Source organism: Dermochelys coriacea, chromosome 17 (assembly GCF_009764565.3).
Source record: "Dermochelys coriacea isolate rDerCor1 chromosome 17, rDerCor1.pri.v4, whole genome shotgun sequence".
In the NCBI taxonomy this organism is placed as follows: Eukaryota; Metazoa; Chordata; order Testudines; family Dermochelyidae; genus Dermochelys; species Dermochelys coriacea.
Genome location: NC_050084.1, coordinates 7757118 through 7772041, shown reverse-complemented (window position 1 = coordinate 7772041; position 14924 = coordinate 7757118). Strand labels below are relative to the sequence as shown.

Genomic DNA, 14924 nt, shown 5'->3' with positions numbered 1-14924 from the left:
ACTGAGGGATTTCTGATCTCTCAGGAATTCCGAAGTGCAGGGATCACACACAGTGAGAGACTTGCCCCATTATTCCTAAAGGTTTACGAGTCTGACTCAGTTGTATGATGTTGTCAGTAGTTTTGACTGAATCATGAATATATCCAATTATGTGTGATGCTGACAGAATAGAATATTGATAGTCAATAATTACAGGCTTTTCAGGCCAACAAAGTAGCTCTTCCCTCTTTTAATAAATTATCTTATGACATCTATCTTAAAAATGGCTATGCCAGGCCTGACCCACACTGACTCCACTGACTTTCTATCAGATGCCATCTAAACTAGAGATTTATAGTTTACTCACAAAAGGATGGTTAATGTTGCAGATTTTTCAGGAAGCAGTGCAGCTTTCCAGAGTGCCTCTGTGCTACAAATACCTCCTCCACTACAAATCATGTAGTCGCTCTGAACTCAGGGAGAGCAATGCACCTGCTCTGCAAAGGGGAACAAACCCCAGCTCCTCTACACACTTTCCATTCTCACCACACAACCTGGAAGAGTTTGCAAATGCAAACATTAGAAGGAAAAGGTCACAAAATTTAGGGCCAGATTTGCAAAAGAACTGAAGTGCCTAAAAATGCAGATAGGTGGCTACTGGGACTTAAAAGAGCACCTAACCTGGATGGGCACCTAACTCCCATTGAAAGTTTATTAAAAGATATTACCTCACTCACCTCATCTCTATTGAAAGTTTGCCACAATTAGATGCCTAACGCAGGCATACGCACCTACCTGCATCTTTAGGCAACTAAATACCTTTGTAAATCTAGCCTTAAAGGATTTAGGAGCACAAGTCCCATTCACTTCCATTGGGACTTGTGGCCCTCAATCTCTTAGGCATTTCTGAAAGTCTCTCCCTGGCATTTTTTATGCCCAATGCAACATTCTTGTAAGCACTGATTTGGGCAATTCCCGCTCTGATTATATCCAACTGATAGCTAGTTTAGATTCATTAAGAGCTCCCTCCCCCCACAACGGGCATGTCTCAGAGCAACATCTTCTACCTTGCCAGCACAAAACAAGTCTGGCAACACATTTCGGTGCCAAAACGGGGCAGTCAGGTTACAACCGGTGAGACAAGAGTTACTTCTCTGTAGTTTCAAGAAGCTGCCACTCACCGGATTTTCCTTCCTTTGCTGGCTTTTCGGTCCACTTTCTTCTGTATTTTGCTTCGTAACTTCTGGATGGCCAGCCACTGCCTGGGGAATCCAAAGTGGTGGTTACGTATCATTGCTAGGGCTGTTTGATCAGGCCAGTTTTTAGGAAGAATCACAAGGTGACAATGGCAAAAACCATGGAAACACAGTTTTAAAAGCTCAAATGCCCACAGCATTGTTCTTTGGTATCCTAAATAACTGTGGCACTGTCCCTCACCTGAGCCCTGTACAGGACCCTATCGCAAGCTAACACTGCCCTAGTTTTCATTAGCACACACCAGTCTCCCCATACTACGTACTGAAATACCTCTGAGGAGGAGTACACAGCTACAAACAGGAGAGCACAGGGAACATTAGAGCCTATGTGTAGATGACAATGGACTCTGACAGATCTCAGGGGCTGAAGCCCCAGCCATTCTTGGGGAGACAGATAAGCTGTCCTGGTCTTGATGTAATGATTAATATTCAATGGAAATTCACATCCCATGTGCAGGAAAAAGCCACAGTGGGTACAATCTGGCCCTATGTTTTTATTCTTTCTTGGCTATTGATTTTTTTTTTTAAAGAAAGAATCTTTAGAATTCAAAAGATTTTCTTCATCAAACAGAAATGCTAAGGCCAGTAAAAACCCTTAAAGGATTACTCCCTCCCCCCGCAACAGCTATTACAATAAGTTGTATTTTGTATAAAGAAAGCACACAGTAGAATAGATTGTTTACCTTTCTCCATTTATCATAAGCTACATATGTAGCTGGTTCTTTTAGTGGGGAGGGTTATACTAACTTCATAAACAGATTTAACATTATACAACAGTTCCGTTTGAATTAGTCTCCTTCCAGGCTTTTGGAAAACGTATATAAAATTACAAGTGAATGTTTCTTTCCCACTACCTCTGACTATAATAACTGGCAAATCCCCCACCAAAACCACTGCATAATGTTAAGGGCATATTTTAATAAAAACAAACAAAAGGAAAGCAACAAGCAAATTCAGAAAGTGCTGCTTATTCCCCATCACTATGTAGAAGGGAGGGTCCAATTCCTTATACAGAGCTTGCTCAAGTCAAAGAAGTTTCCACAGGGGGAAATAAACTGCTACTAGTTACAAACATTTTTTTAAAAAAAGAAACAAGCGTCATCTTACCTGATTTATACAATGAAAACCCAACATCAGGGGAAAAAATCTAGCAAAATCCAATTACCGCAATCTTAATATAATCTTAATTACTGTAATCTATTTTACTGTAAAGTCAGATAAATGTACAATGTAATCACCACTTAAATGCAATTTTGGCTATGCCATGTTAAATTATAGTGAATAGCTTTCCATAATATTCCAGACATACACAAAATAAATTTGACCTACTGCACTAAAATTCAAATCATATTTCACATGGATAAAAGTTATTTCACCAACACAAAATTTCATAAAACATTTTCCCTTCCTCTCCCCCTATACACACACATCCCCATATCACTTTTCAGTGGAGAATTCTATTCTATCATTTTCAGCTTTCCTTTCCTTTTATGCTTTTCTAAATTATGGTCTGTAGCTATTTAAATGTATACTGTTCATTAAGCAGTTTTTGGACTGTTCTGTATTTTCTAGCCACAGAATTAGAGTAAGAAATAAGAGCTTCCCCTCAAAGCATACATTTTATTTTTGGCATACAGGAAACATTCCCGTATGCTGTTTTAATTGTACTGTACCTTTTCTCTCTCTCTCTCTCTCTTTTTTTTTTTAAACAGCAGGGAAAGTGCATACAAGGGAACCCTACATTATACAGCAGGTTTGATTCCTTATATGATGACAAATCACAGTTGATAATCTGATCCCAAATTTCACCAGTGAGCTGTTGCTTCATCTAGAGCACATTTGTCAGGCTACAGCAAGACTTTTCCCCAAACTTGGGGCAGACAGGAAAAACAAGTCTTGAAAGCAAGAAAAAGTGCAGGTGGCTTTGAAAAGAAATAAGTCTGGCTGCAAAAGAGTAATAATGCTTTCAGGCATCATCTTTAAGCCATTACTTATTATTAGGGTGATTTATCGGTTTTATTTATTTATAACCATTCCTCTAGGTGCTGCACCAACAGCTGAATTCAATAGTTCCAAAGTTTGTTACAAGACTTGTTACAAGCTCAGAACAAAAGCTGCTGCTCTTACCTAACATCCCAGCAGCATTTCCCAGTCCAGCATATCCCAGCCTCCTCCCTCCCCCACATCAAGCCCCCTTACCTCTCCAAGTTTGGCAAACCAGTGGGGCCTTGCAACATAAAGGCCAGCAAATACAAGTTCCGGCAATGCGGTCCAGAGCCATAGAGTCCTCACTGGGAATACCCTGCCTAGCTGATATTATGCCATTGCTTTTAACCAATCATCTTGTTATTACACCCAACTGCTCCCCATGAAATCAATGGCAAAACCACACTGTAACACTGCATCCCATATTCTTCATAGTATTATTATTACATGACATGATTATGGCATAATTATGATGCATTTTGTACAAGATAAGTCATGTGAGGGGTCATTGGAAAAGTTATGATTTGCTAAATAGGATTATCCTATTTGTATGCATGTATCATTTTTGTATCTGAAGTTATGAATATTGACTACGTATTTCAAATGTAGTTACACCTGGGTGATGCCCACTAGGCAAGATGCTTTAAGTCTAGATTGTGAGTGGGGAAGGGCCTATTCAGGGCAATGAGCCATTAGGGAAAACAATAGGTCTTAGGAGAAACTTATCCATCACCTGGTGAGCCTTCCTGAGAAGGCTCCAGATGACCTGTAAGTAATAGCTGCTATGACTCAGCGAGGTGTGCCAGGGCCTGTGACCAGGCCACATGACTCTGGACTCCATCTTGGGATGTCAGTGTTTTTCCACAAACTGAGGTTAGGGACAAAGGGTTCCCGCCATATGCTAAAGCTATATAAGGTAGGGAGTGACATCATTGGTGGTTCTTCACTCCCCACACAAGAAGACTCCTGAAACAGCTGAGGAACAAAGACAACTATGGGAAGTACTGGACCCAGTACTGAAGGGATTTCTAGCCTGTATATGAAACAAGCTGCAAAGCAAGTGTAGCTGGTGCCTTAAGAATCTGCAGCTGGCTTGTATCATCAGCCAGGGTGAGAATTTGCTAATTTATATCCTATCTTTCTAGTATCTTAGACTTAGTTGGCGTTTTTGTTTATTTACTAGGTAATCTGCTTTGATCTGTTTGCTATCGCTTATAATCACTTAAAATCTATCTTGTGTACTTAATAAACTTGTTTTTGCTTTATCTAAACCAACGCGTTGGAGTGAAATGCATGAGAAATTGTAGCTCTAGGGGCAAAGTCTGTTGCATCTTCCTCTCCACACTGAGGAGTGGGGGGTGAACTCTAAGAGCTTGCGCTGTACAGTTCCCTGTGCAGTGCAAGATGGTATAATTTTGGGTTCATGCTCCAGGCGGGGGGGAGGGGTGCCTGGGGAGCTGACAGTTACCTTGACTTTAGCCTTTCTACTGTTGGTTTGTGAAGTGGGTAGTCAAAGAGCCTGCATGTAACTGCAGCTGGGTGTGTCCCTACCTGTGTGAATGCTGGTGAAAGTTTAGAACTGGGAGTGGGTCTGAAGCTTGTCACAGCAGCACAGGGACAGAGGGAGCCGAGGCTGGTGGTTCAGAGGGCTCAGTGGTACCCCAGTTCTAGGTGGCACCCCAAGGGAAACCCGTCACACATAAAGAAGCAGGACTGGGAACTTTTGGGAAGTTTTACACTCATGAAATCTAAGTGGCTGTAGGGTGAAGCTAGTTAACACAGAATATAGACAGCTACAGCTCATCACTTACCTGCCCATGGCCACCTGATCGTTGGGGTCCAATGAACTGGTTTTCCGTTCTATAAGTTCTCGAAGGAGCTAGAGGAGGGAAGAGAATGACCAAATGTAAAAGGACATTAAACACAGGTCAGCACTGAGTTTGAGATTTTCAAAGGAGTCTAAGGAATTTAGGTGGAATTTAGGCCTCGCTGCCTTTATTATTATTTTTTTTTTTTTTTGAGAAACCCTGTCCACATACCAAAAGCATTACTGTTTTCTTAGCCCCAGCTAGCTTTACAAGACAGCAGGAACTTTGAGTGACATGGCAGGGACGCCTCTGAAAAAAGTACAATCGATAAAACAAAACCCAGTGACAAAACAGCAGGTGAATTCATGTTAACCCCTTCTTTAGAAAAGAAAAAAACCCCATGACTGAAGCATATAACTGAAGGCCATTAGAAAGACTTATTGTGTTACAGTTAATTTCAGATGGATCAATGACTAGTGCAGCATTCCCTTCATCATTTTATGATTAGTTCAGCCCGCCCCATCTGTATCAACTGAGAAGGTCAGGCAGATATAGAGGGAAAGGATGCTGTAGCACACTGGATCAAACGTTAGTCTCCCACCAATGGGATTATGAACTGATGATCTTAAGTCTAAATGGGTGGGATGGTGGTGGATCAGCCAGCACTGGCCAGTAACTGAAAATGCAAAGCCATCCTTGAGAATTCAACACCATTTCTTAGGGAAGCTTAAGGAGTGAAGTAGGCACACTCATAATACAAACAGTGCAGTCTTAGGTGGTATATGAAGGTGCAGCTCATGGGAGCATAGGAACTGTCATACAAAATAAAACCAATAGTGTGTAAGGTAACCTGTCCGTCAGTTTCAGATGCTTCAGAGGAAGCGTTTATTTGCCCCTTATACTAGGCAAATATGAAAAAACATGCCCAAGATAGGAAGTTTATTTCTACCTGCACATACCCCATTTTTATTTCATCTAATCCCACTGCAAATATTATTGTCTTGAACGGAATTGCACCCACTTAGTCAACTTGGTCCAATATGACAAGCAACTTCCCTTAGCCTCCTCTTCTCTCCATGAGACCAGTGTATTGCAACATCTGGCTACGCAATGCCTCCTATCATTTACAATTAGCAGTGATCTCGGAGGGGATCCCACTGTCTGAACTGAAAGCACGATATTGAGTGGCTTTTGGCAGTAAAAAAAAAAAAAAAAAGGAGGTGGAACTGCAGAAAAAGTGGTGATTCTACAATGGAATGATACGCTCGGATCCTTCCAAGAATCTTAGTTAGAAAGAAGCCTTACAAATAGAATATGGCCTCTCTTCCCTCATCATAGCAGACAGGGTGAATGGCTCAGCTACCACTTCACTGACCTGCAGGTTCTTTGGTCTCTGGGAGGTATAAAAGAGGCTGAATTTTCAGAGGCTGTGGAGAATTATGTACACTGTTTCCATTAACAGTGGGTGTTTCGAGGGCTATATTTCGGGGGCTGCAATGATACCTCTGCCCCGTAATCCCACTTGCCTCTCCTAACATTTAAAAAAACACCTACACAAAATAAGAGTCACACCCGGGTAAGGCAATCACGTTTGCTCTGAGGATCAGCAAGGCAGAATGCTTTACAGCCAGCGTCCAGATCCTAAAACAGACCTTCCTATTTCCTTTCCAAGTTTTGGGGAAAAGGGTTGGGTTTTATCTGTGCATCTTCTGCAGCCAGTAGGGGGTCGCATGCAGCCTTCTGGGATACCTGACCAATGTCTGTTTAACACCACGAGCTAGATATTATATGCTGTATAGCTTACATACAGAACAATAAATAAAAACAACACGACCTCCCAAGTTGCAGAGTTCCCAAAATGTCACTTGCATAATAACAGGTTTCAGAGTAGCAGCCATGTTAGTCTGTATTCGCAAAAAAGAAAAGGAGTACTTTTGGCACCTTAGAGACTAACAAATTTATTTGAGCATAAGCATTCGATGAGCTGAGCTGTAGCTCACGAAAGCTTATGCTCAAATAAATTTGTTAGTCTCTAAGGTGCCACAAGTACTCCTTTTCTTTTTTCCAAAATGTCACTGTTTCATTCATGGTGATAGAGTTCCTGTTGTGATAACTGAACCTACAAATTTACTCTAATTTGCACTTAACTGTAAAAAGTATGTGAAGGTTCATAAGATGTCACAATAACCTATAACGAATATCGATGGGAAAAGGAGACTGACGGTCAACAAAAGGTCCTACTGAGATGGTTCAAGGACTATGTTAAAATCATGCTTGGTTAAAAACAGAAGATGTGGAACCAGAAATTAATCAATCAAAATTGGAGTGTCAGATATTAGGCCCAACGGTGGACAAAATAATGTGGGGATGAGCTATTCTACCCATCGCTCTCTTTTTGGGTTCATAAAAGAGGACACTTTGGGAGGGAAATAGAAAGAACAGATGGAAACTACTGATGCAAGCTTTACCATCTTGGCTGTCACCCCCACTGTCTACTGGGACCATCTTTGTCCTCATCCTGAGGAACACCCTGACCAGTTTGGCCGAAGAGAGGTATCAAGATGACATCACCACCCCTACCAGCTCCAACAGAATCCCCAACACCACCTGAGATGAAACAGGATCAGACTTTAACAACAGCTGCAGCTCATATCAATTAACGTCTTCTCTTTTCCCCAAAAGGACAGATATTACCATCTTTGATACCATCTAAGAGACTGTCAGACAAGCTGGGGGGATCCTTCTAAAACTCTCTCCAGTTAACGGGAAGGGAAACAAGAAATGTTGTTAAAATGAAAGTCTTAATCAATACTTAACCTTCCAAATGCTTTAACTCTTTTAGTTCTTTTCTGTATTTTTAATAAAAAGTTGAAAGGATTTTTAATGGTGTTTGCACCACGGTACTAAACAGGCTGAGGTTTCTGTATACCAAACCCCTGACCTTGTTTAACACCGTTTAATGATGGACAGTGACTGGCTTATGTTAACACCTTTGTCCCATATATTTCATCTAAATTAATCCAACAGGCCGCATCTCAAATGGCATTTGAAACTCAAAAGAAACTGATGCATCCGATGAAGTGAGCTGTAGCTCACGAAAGCTTATGCTCTAATAAATTTGTTAGTCTCTAAGATGCCACAAGTACTCCTTTTCTTTTTGAAGAATCAGTCTTTTTGTCTTTTGCAAAGATGTCTAAGGAGGGCTTCCCCTGCCTTGTACTTCTGCACAACAGGGCCAGCTGGAGTCCAGTGGCTAACTGAGGTACCATAACAATCAACAGAAAGATTTCCATTCATTACAAGCATTGCCCCCCAAAGCCCTTGAGCGTAAGGTGGGGAGAAGTCACAGTGCTGGATGCAATGCTTACCCTGCCCAAGGAGTACATGCAGGCACGGTGAAAGAAAGAGAACATACCTGACCCCAGCTGGCCGCCAGAACTCTGGGGGCAAGAATTGTGCAACCATGATGCAACACCAAAGAGAGGGAGCTGCAGCTTAGTACACTCCCCTCCACGCCCAAACACTGCCATTTACAACAGCCTGCCTTAGGCTCTGCTTTCAATCACCTCTGCACAGCTGTGACATTAAAAGATGTCCTCAAATATTGCTCTATGTAAGAAACTAATGCACTATGTGGATTCCAACAGTACGAGCAAATCACTGAAATAAGCAGGTGAAAATCACCCCCACTTTCCCCCCCTCAAAAAAGTGATCTAAATAGACTTAGACTGATTGTTTATATATAATTTTGATGGATAATAATGTACGTTTATTTTTAGTATTTTTGATTATTTAAATTTGAACAGTTGTGGAAAATTATGGAGGGTAGTCAGACATTATTTAATGACAGCAGATCTAGAGATTCAAAAAGTTAAAGCTTGATAACCATTAAAACACAAATTTGTCAACTTCACACCAAAATATACAAAGCAAATAGCCTTAAATCAAATTCTAACAAGTTCTCAAGCAATGTTTTCTTATTTTGGCCATCTGTGAATTTCTATCATCATCGATGGAAATATTTCTGCGTCAGTTCGTGTGTATACAGTGAAATTAATGTTTACCAACATTTACCAATAAATATCTCCGGAGGGTTTTTTTTCTTTTAAATAAAGTAGAGACTTATACCCCCACCTTCAAAAGTCACACATTTTATTGCGAAAGAGAAAAGGCAACTCAAGTACCTCCCGTGATGTTTTTTCATTTGCTTATATTGGGAGATTATTTCCACAGCAATTACATTTAAAAATGCAGGGACTAGAGGCCACTGGTTTATTATCACTAGAAAACAGCAAGCTATTTCTCTGCCCTGTTTATCTGATTGATTCCCAACATCTTTCTGGCACACAATCTATCAGTTTCTCTCTCCCACTTCATCACAGTCACTTCTGGCAGCTAAATACAAGATCCAAATCCAGTGTTACACAGACATACTACACAGTAAACCTGTGTAACACTGCCACTCTGTAAACGGCTGCCCTTAAGGCTAAGCAAAAATGGGATCTTGGTTTCTAGTCAATATTCTGTCAGAAGCAAGGTGGGAGGGAGAGTTTTAAAAACACGAAGAAATGGTGTGGCTACATTCCAGTGGTTTCTTCCTATTCCAGCAACGTCATGTTCACCGTCCACACTTATCTTGGTTCTTTGACACAAGTGCATAGGGAAAGCTACAGGGTAGTGCTGGCAGAGACTGGGATACTGCAGCCCAGTAATGCAGTCAGCAGCTTTGAAGAGTAAAAGGCAGTTTTCCTGTTCCGTCCCTTCTCCACTTACTACTATGAAAATTCACGATTCCTTCCTCACGTACAGTATCCACTTACCCACAGCCTGGAAAATGCTTATATGGACACTGTCCTTTCCAGCACACAGAAGTACAAATAATTGCCTTTGTTCCAAATTAGGATCCTAAAAGGCATGTTTATATATGAACACAAGCTCTTGGAGGATAAATACACGTGTCACTACGTTGACGAATCTCAGGCAGGAAGAGTTTCTGAAACATCAGAAATCCAAGGTCTATTTAGAACAGACTCCACTAGTCAAAATTTTAACTACAAATGCCTTGCCTCTAAAGTATTTAAGTTTTCATTACAAATGCTAACTTGCAGAAGGCTATCTGCATCCAAGTCTATGGTACATAAACATAAGGCGATTGTCCAATTATCTATCAACACATCTTCCGCAATGGTTCCGTCATTGTTTGATTGCTAATATGCATAAGAAAAAAATAGTTCCTGAAGTTGCCATATCTCCATGCTCTTCTGCAGCGGTTCTCAAACTGTGGGTTGAGACCCCAAAGTGGGTCACAACCACATTTTAATGGAATTGCCAGGGCTGGCTTAGACTTGCTGGGGCCTGTGGCCAAAACCTGAGACCCACTACCCGGGGCTCAGGTTACAGGCCTCCTGCCTGGGGCTGAAGCCCTTGGGCTTTGGGTCCCCCCGTCCACACACACACACACACACACCGGGGCAGCAGGGCTTGGGCGGGCTCAGGCTTCAGTCCCTCCTCCTGGGGTCAGTCATTTTTGTTCTCAGAAGCGGGTCACGAAGCAATGACATTTGAGAACCCCGGCTCTACTGTGTTGCTTTGCTGAAAGGTACAATGCCAACCCTCAGACATCCATCTGGACTCTTTATGTTTGCACTGAACCTAAGCAATCTCAAGAGGGAAATGTCTTCCTGAATCCAGAATGGATTAACAGCACCACTGTGACCACAGTGTATCTAATCAATGTTCACTCCAGACTGCATTACTGCAGGGCGCTCTATAAGGAGCTTCCCTGGCACAGAACACTGTTGCTTGCCTCCTAACTGGGATGGGTGACTGAGTATGTATCATTCCTATGCAACCCCTTGCACTAGGCTACCCCTTTGCTTCAGGGTGCAATACAAGGCAGTAGGTACAATCTATACATCTCTAGGACCTGAATATCTGAGGAAGTGCCTTTGTCATGACAGGCAAGATCAGCTGGGTTACTTCTGCTGTCATATCCTGAGTTAAACTCAAAACCTGTGCAGCAAGACATCTACAGCAGAGGGAACTCTTCCCTCTGGTGGCTCACCAAATCCGGAGTTTGGTGGCTGAATGGTGCAGCTGCAGCTGCACCCAAGACAGACAGCTCAAGATGCATTTGTTCCTGCAGGCTTTTAATGGAATTTTTGGCATGGTGAGTAAGCGAGATGGATCCCTCCATCGGAGCACTGGCCACAGATGCTCGATAGACAGGATCGCTAACGTGCTGCAGTGTGAGCATCGAGGACAAGAGAATCTGGATGCTGCAGCAGCTAGGACACAGGTCACGGGGGTCTGGCTCTTACATAAATTAACTGCATAAGAGCACTTGGATGCCTGCTTTACTCTGACAGCTTTTATCCCTTTGGGGGTCTATTATTCTGCACAGAGAATCCCACCTATTAGTGTTAACGAGGGAAAGTTGCACGCAACAACAGGAGGAGACTAAAGCTTGTAAACAGCAGCACCCATGAGCCAAAAGGTCCATGAGCAGTTCAGCCGTCAGTCAAGAAAGACCTCTTTTCTTCACCTGGGAACTAAAGGTGAAATGTTCTTTCAGTGCAGGGCAACTGCAAGATTCAAGAGGTTGTGCAGGATAGAGAGGAGGGGAAGGGAGAAAAAGCCAGGGACAGGAGGGAAATTAGGAAATGGAAATAAAAGCCACAAAGCATCTTATTACATCTAAATAGTGTGAGTCTTAAAGCCAAAGTTATAAATCATGCTAACAATGGTGACTAAAATCAAAGTGGATGTAGCCAGAGGCTACCACTGAAAAAAGTCAGTGTAGACCTGCCTGGCTGCCTCTGGTCTTTAAGGATTTGATTAGTTTTTCCACTTTCTAGTTCACAGTCTTGCATTCAGCCCATGCTCCAGAGCCAGGTAGGGCTCAGGATACACAATGAATGATAAATTCATTTACTAAATAAAGTAACACTATTTTTTCAACACAAGACCTAAAACACTTCCAAAGCCGTAATATTTCATTAAGTCTGGTGATTCCGGCTAAAATTTATTAGTCAAAACAGAAAACTCTCATCAGACCCCATATATTCCATTAGGAGTGATCTATGGTGTCTCCCAATGCCTAATTATTAACTAGGAAGTGTAAGTAAATCACTATCAGCATTAAGCCCTGATGTGTGAAGACAGAATTGGAGTTAAGCAATATCAGCAGTAAAAGGCTTTTATTTGAATAATTTGTTTTTATCTGCCCACCACCACCTCCCAATTCATTCTCCCCTTAACAAGGGAACAAAACTGTCCTTTTAAATGACCACCACAAAGTTCCATTCGTCAGTAAGAGCAATAGTGCTGCAGCCCACCTAAATGTCCCTTGCCTGTCCCAAAACAGCAGCAATCTGGAGGCTAGACACACACATTTTCTAGCAATAAAGGAGTGGAATAAAGTCATCCACATGAACGTTATTTGCTTTTGCTGCCAGGTGGTGACCTTTATTGTGGTTAACGGCTACACCTGTGCACGTTAGCATTCAGGTTTGGTTTACACTACACATTTAGGCCAACATAAGGCAGTTTACATTGACCTAACTATGTCAGTGCACACGCTACAGCCGTGTCCCACCGATGTAAATGCCCTACTGCACCAACATAATAATGCTACCTCCACGAGAGGCGTAGGGCTTCTGTCCATGTAGTTAGGGCGATACAGTGTCTGTGTAGACACTGTGTTACTTACCTCAGCTATTAGCTGTCGTCTCAATTTCACGGCTCCACGCTGGAGCCCTGAAATTGACAAGAAAGCCGGGCAGCTAGAGCCCAGCTGCCCTGGGCTCCCCATTCCCAGCTCAGGGCTGCTGCCTGGAGGCTCCCCACTCCAGAAGCCAAGAATCTCAAGCAGCTGCACCTCCTACACACACATTCCCAGCTGGGAGCGGGGAGCCAAGAGCCCGGGGGGCAACTAGGCTCTGGGTGGGGAGCTGCGCAGAGCTCAGAGTACTGGTTCTCAGAACCCCACACAGGTCAACTTAGAGTTGTAGTGCAGACATGCCCTTAGTAAAACTTCACATTAAGACCGTGTTTTTCATCCAAGCACATCACAAAGCAGTTGAAAGCCTTAATTGAAATTAGTAACACCCTTCCCCCTCCCCCCCATGAGCCATTATGTGCCCTCTGGGTAAATATAGGCACAGAGAGGTCATGTGATTTGTCAACGTTGATCTCAAGAGTTGGCGGAACAGAACACAAAATTCTTGACCACGCTTCCACAAATCTGAAAACGTATCAGAATATAAGAGATCCTGAAATCCACAATTGCTGACAAAATAGATAACTGAAATATTCACAGAAAAAAAAAAATTGAAGGTGAGATTTTCAAAAGCCGCCAGCGTTCGCCTTGCTCTGCTCTCACCCAAGTCAATGTTAAAATTTCCACTAACATCAGTGAGAGCAGTTGGGCCACTACTGAGAGCTTTCGAAAGAGTCGCCCTTAAAACACAATGGAGAAAAATGTTATCCTGGTTAAGGAGATGCACATAAAAGATCCTGTGCCAGAAGCACAGAGATTTGGAAAACGCCATTAGGAGATTATTCAAGGACAATTGTGGCTCATGACTGAGCTCTCCCGCACACAGAATGTAGGACTGTCTATCAAAACTAACTTTGTTTCTAATGATGTCCTTTGTAGTCACTTTTGAGCATTATGCTACTGTATTTAAGTGTGATTGTAATCAGGATTTTTTTTTTTTTAAATCCACCTATGTCTTACCTGATGTTTAATAGGTAGCTAAAAGAAGGTGCTGCCATATTATCCAATAGGAACCAGTTTGGTTTATGTTGCTTGTTATCATTTGAAACACGACTGGGATTTTTAAAAAGTTATTTTGTCACCATGGCAATTGAAATCCTTTGTAAAATTAGCAAAGGCCCAGCAGGCCTGCTTGTTATAAAACAACCGGGGCTTCAGACTGCTCTCCATCAAAGCCGCCTGTTGTCTGTGTAAGTTGTTGTACCATCACCTTTCAATTCAATGAGCCTCGTATATGTAGAGGTGCAGCATGGTATTTCAATGTGGTTTCTGTACTAGTTACTTTAAGGTGAAAGTCACTTTAGTCAGGTTAGTTTCGATGTACTAGTAATATCAAACAGGAGGTCTGCCAGCCAGTTAACACTCAACTAATACAAGGGTTAACTACACAGGACAATGTAAGAAGCAGCATTTCACATCCTGTTCACTGTTCTTAGTACAAAGGTAAGTGGGAGACTTTTGTTCAAATACACAGAAATTAGAAACAACTCCAACAAGCTGTACACACCCAAACCATGAGAAACTCTACACTGGGACTTGGCAGCAAAGACCCACCTTTCATCAAAAACATTGTCACTTCCTAGCCTAAGCAAGACCAAATCTAGCAGCAGATTAGACTTTTCCAGAGGTCTCGATCTCATTTACATTTAACCAGCTGCCCATGTATTTGTTAGTGGAAATTAAGCAGTTTTAACCAATCATTTTAAAGTTCCACTCTCTGTGTATCACTTTTGTTTTAACACAAAATCCTTCCAACAGCTTAAGAATTTCTTTTTTCCCTATCCTACGGAGCCACAATACCCCCTACTACACTGGAAAAGCTTTTCGTGTTTTGCTTTGTTTTTAATCAAATCAGGTAGAAAAGGGAAAGTCCTGTTCAGTTTTTCTTCCAAGTTAAGTAGTAATAATACAGACATGCGCAGCTCATCCTCTTGCCTCCTAAGATTACATCAGAAAATAGATGGAACAACATCCGGGAAAGGGGTTACTCCTGCTCTGATCTGAAATCGACAAACATATGATAAATTACAGCATCTGATCTGAAAATTTCATAATCTAGATTTTTTCCCTTCGTTCTTTGGAGGGACATTGTAGAGATGAAAATCATATTTATTT

At 42.0% G+C, this 14924-nt stretch overlaps 1 protein-coding gene across 6 annotated transcripts in view; it reads right to left on the bottom strand.

The window, feature by feature from the left end:
* AATF (apoptosis antagonizing transcription factor) overlaps positions 1-14924 on the bottom strand; it is a 91118-nt gene that overhangs the window by 25091 nt on the left and 51103 nt on the right. For 4 of the 6 annotated variants that reach the window (XM_038375925.2, XM_043499566.1, XM_043499564.1 and 1 more), the window contains exons 9-10: positions 5033-5100; positions 1161-1241 (exon numbers count right to left, since the gene is read on the bottom strand). In XM_038375925.2, the coding sequence (XP_038231853.1) occupies positions 1161-1241; positions 5033-5100 (149 nt within the window). The remainder of the gene's footprint in view (positions 1-1160; positions 1242-5032; positions 5101-14924) is intronic. The other 2 variants (XM_043499568.1, XM_043499567.1) reach the window with 1 other exon arrangement.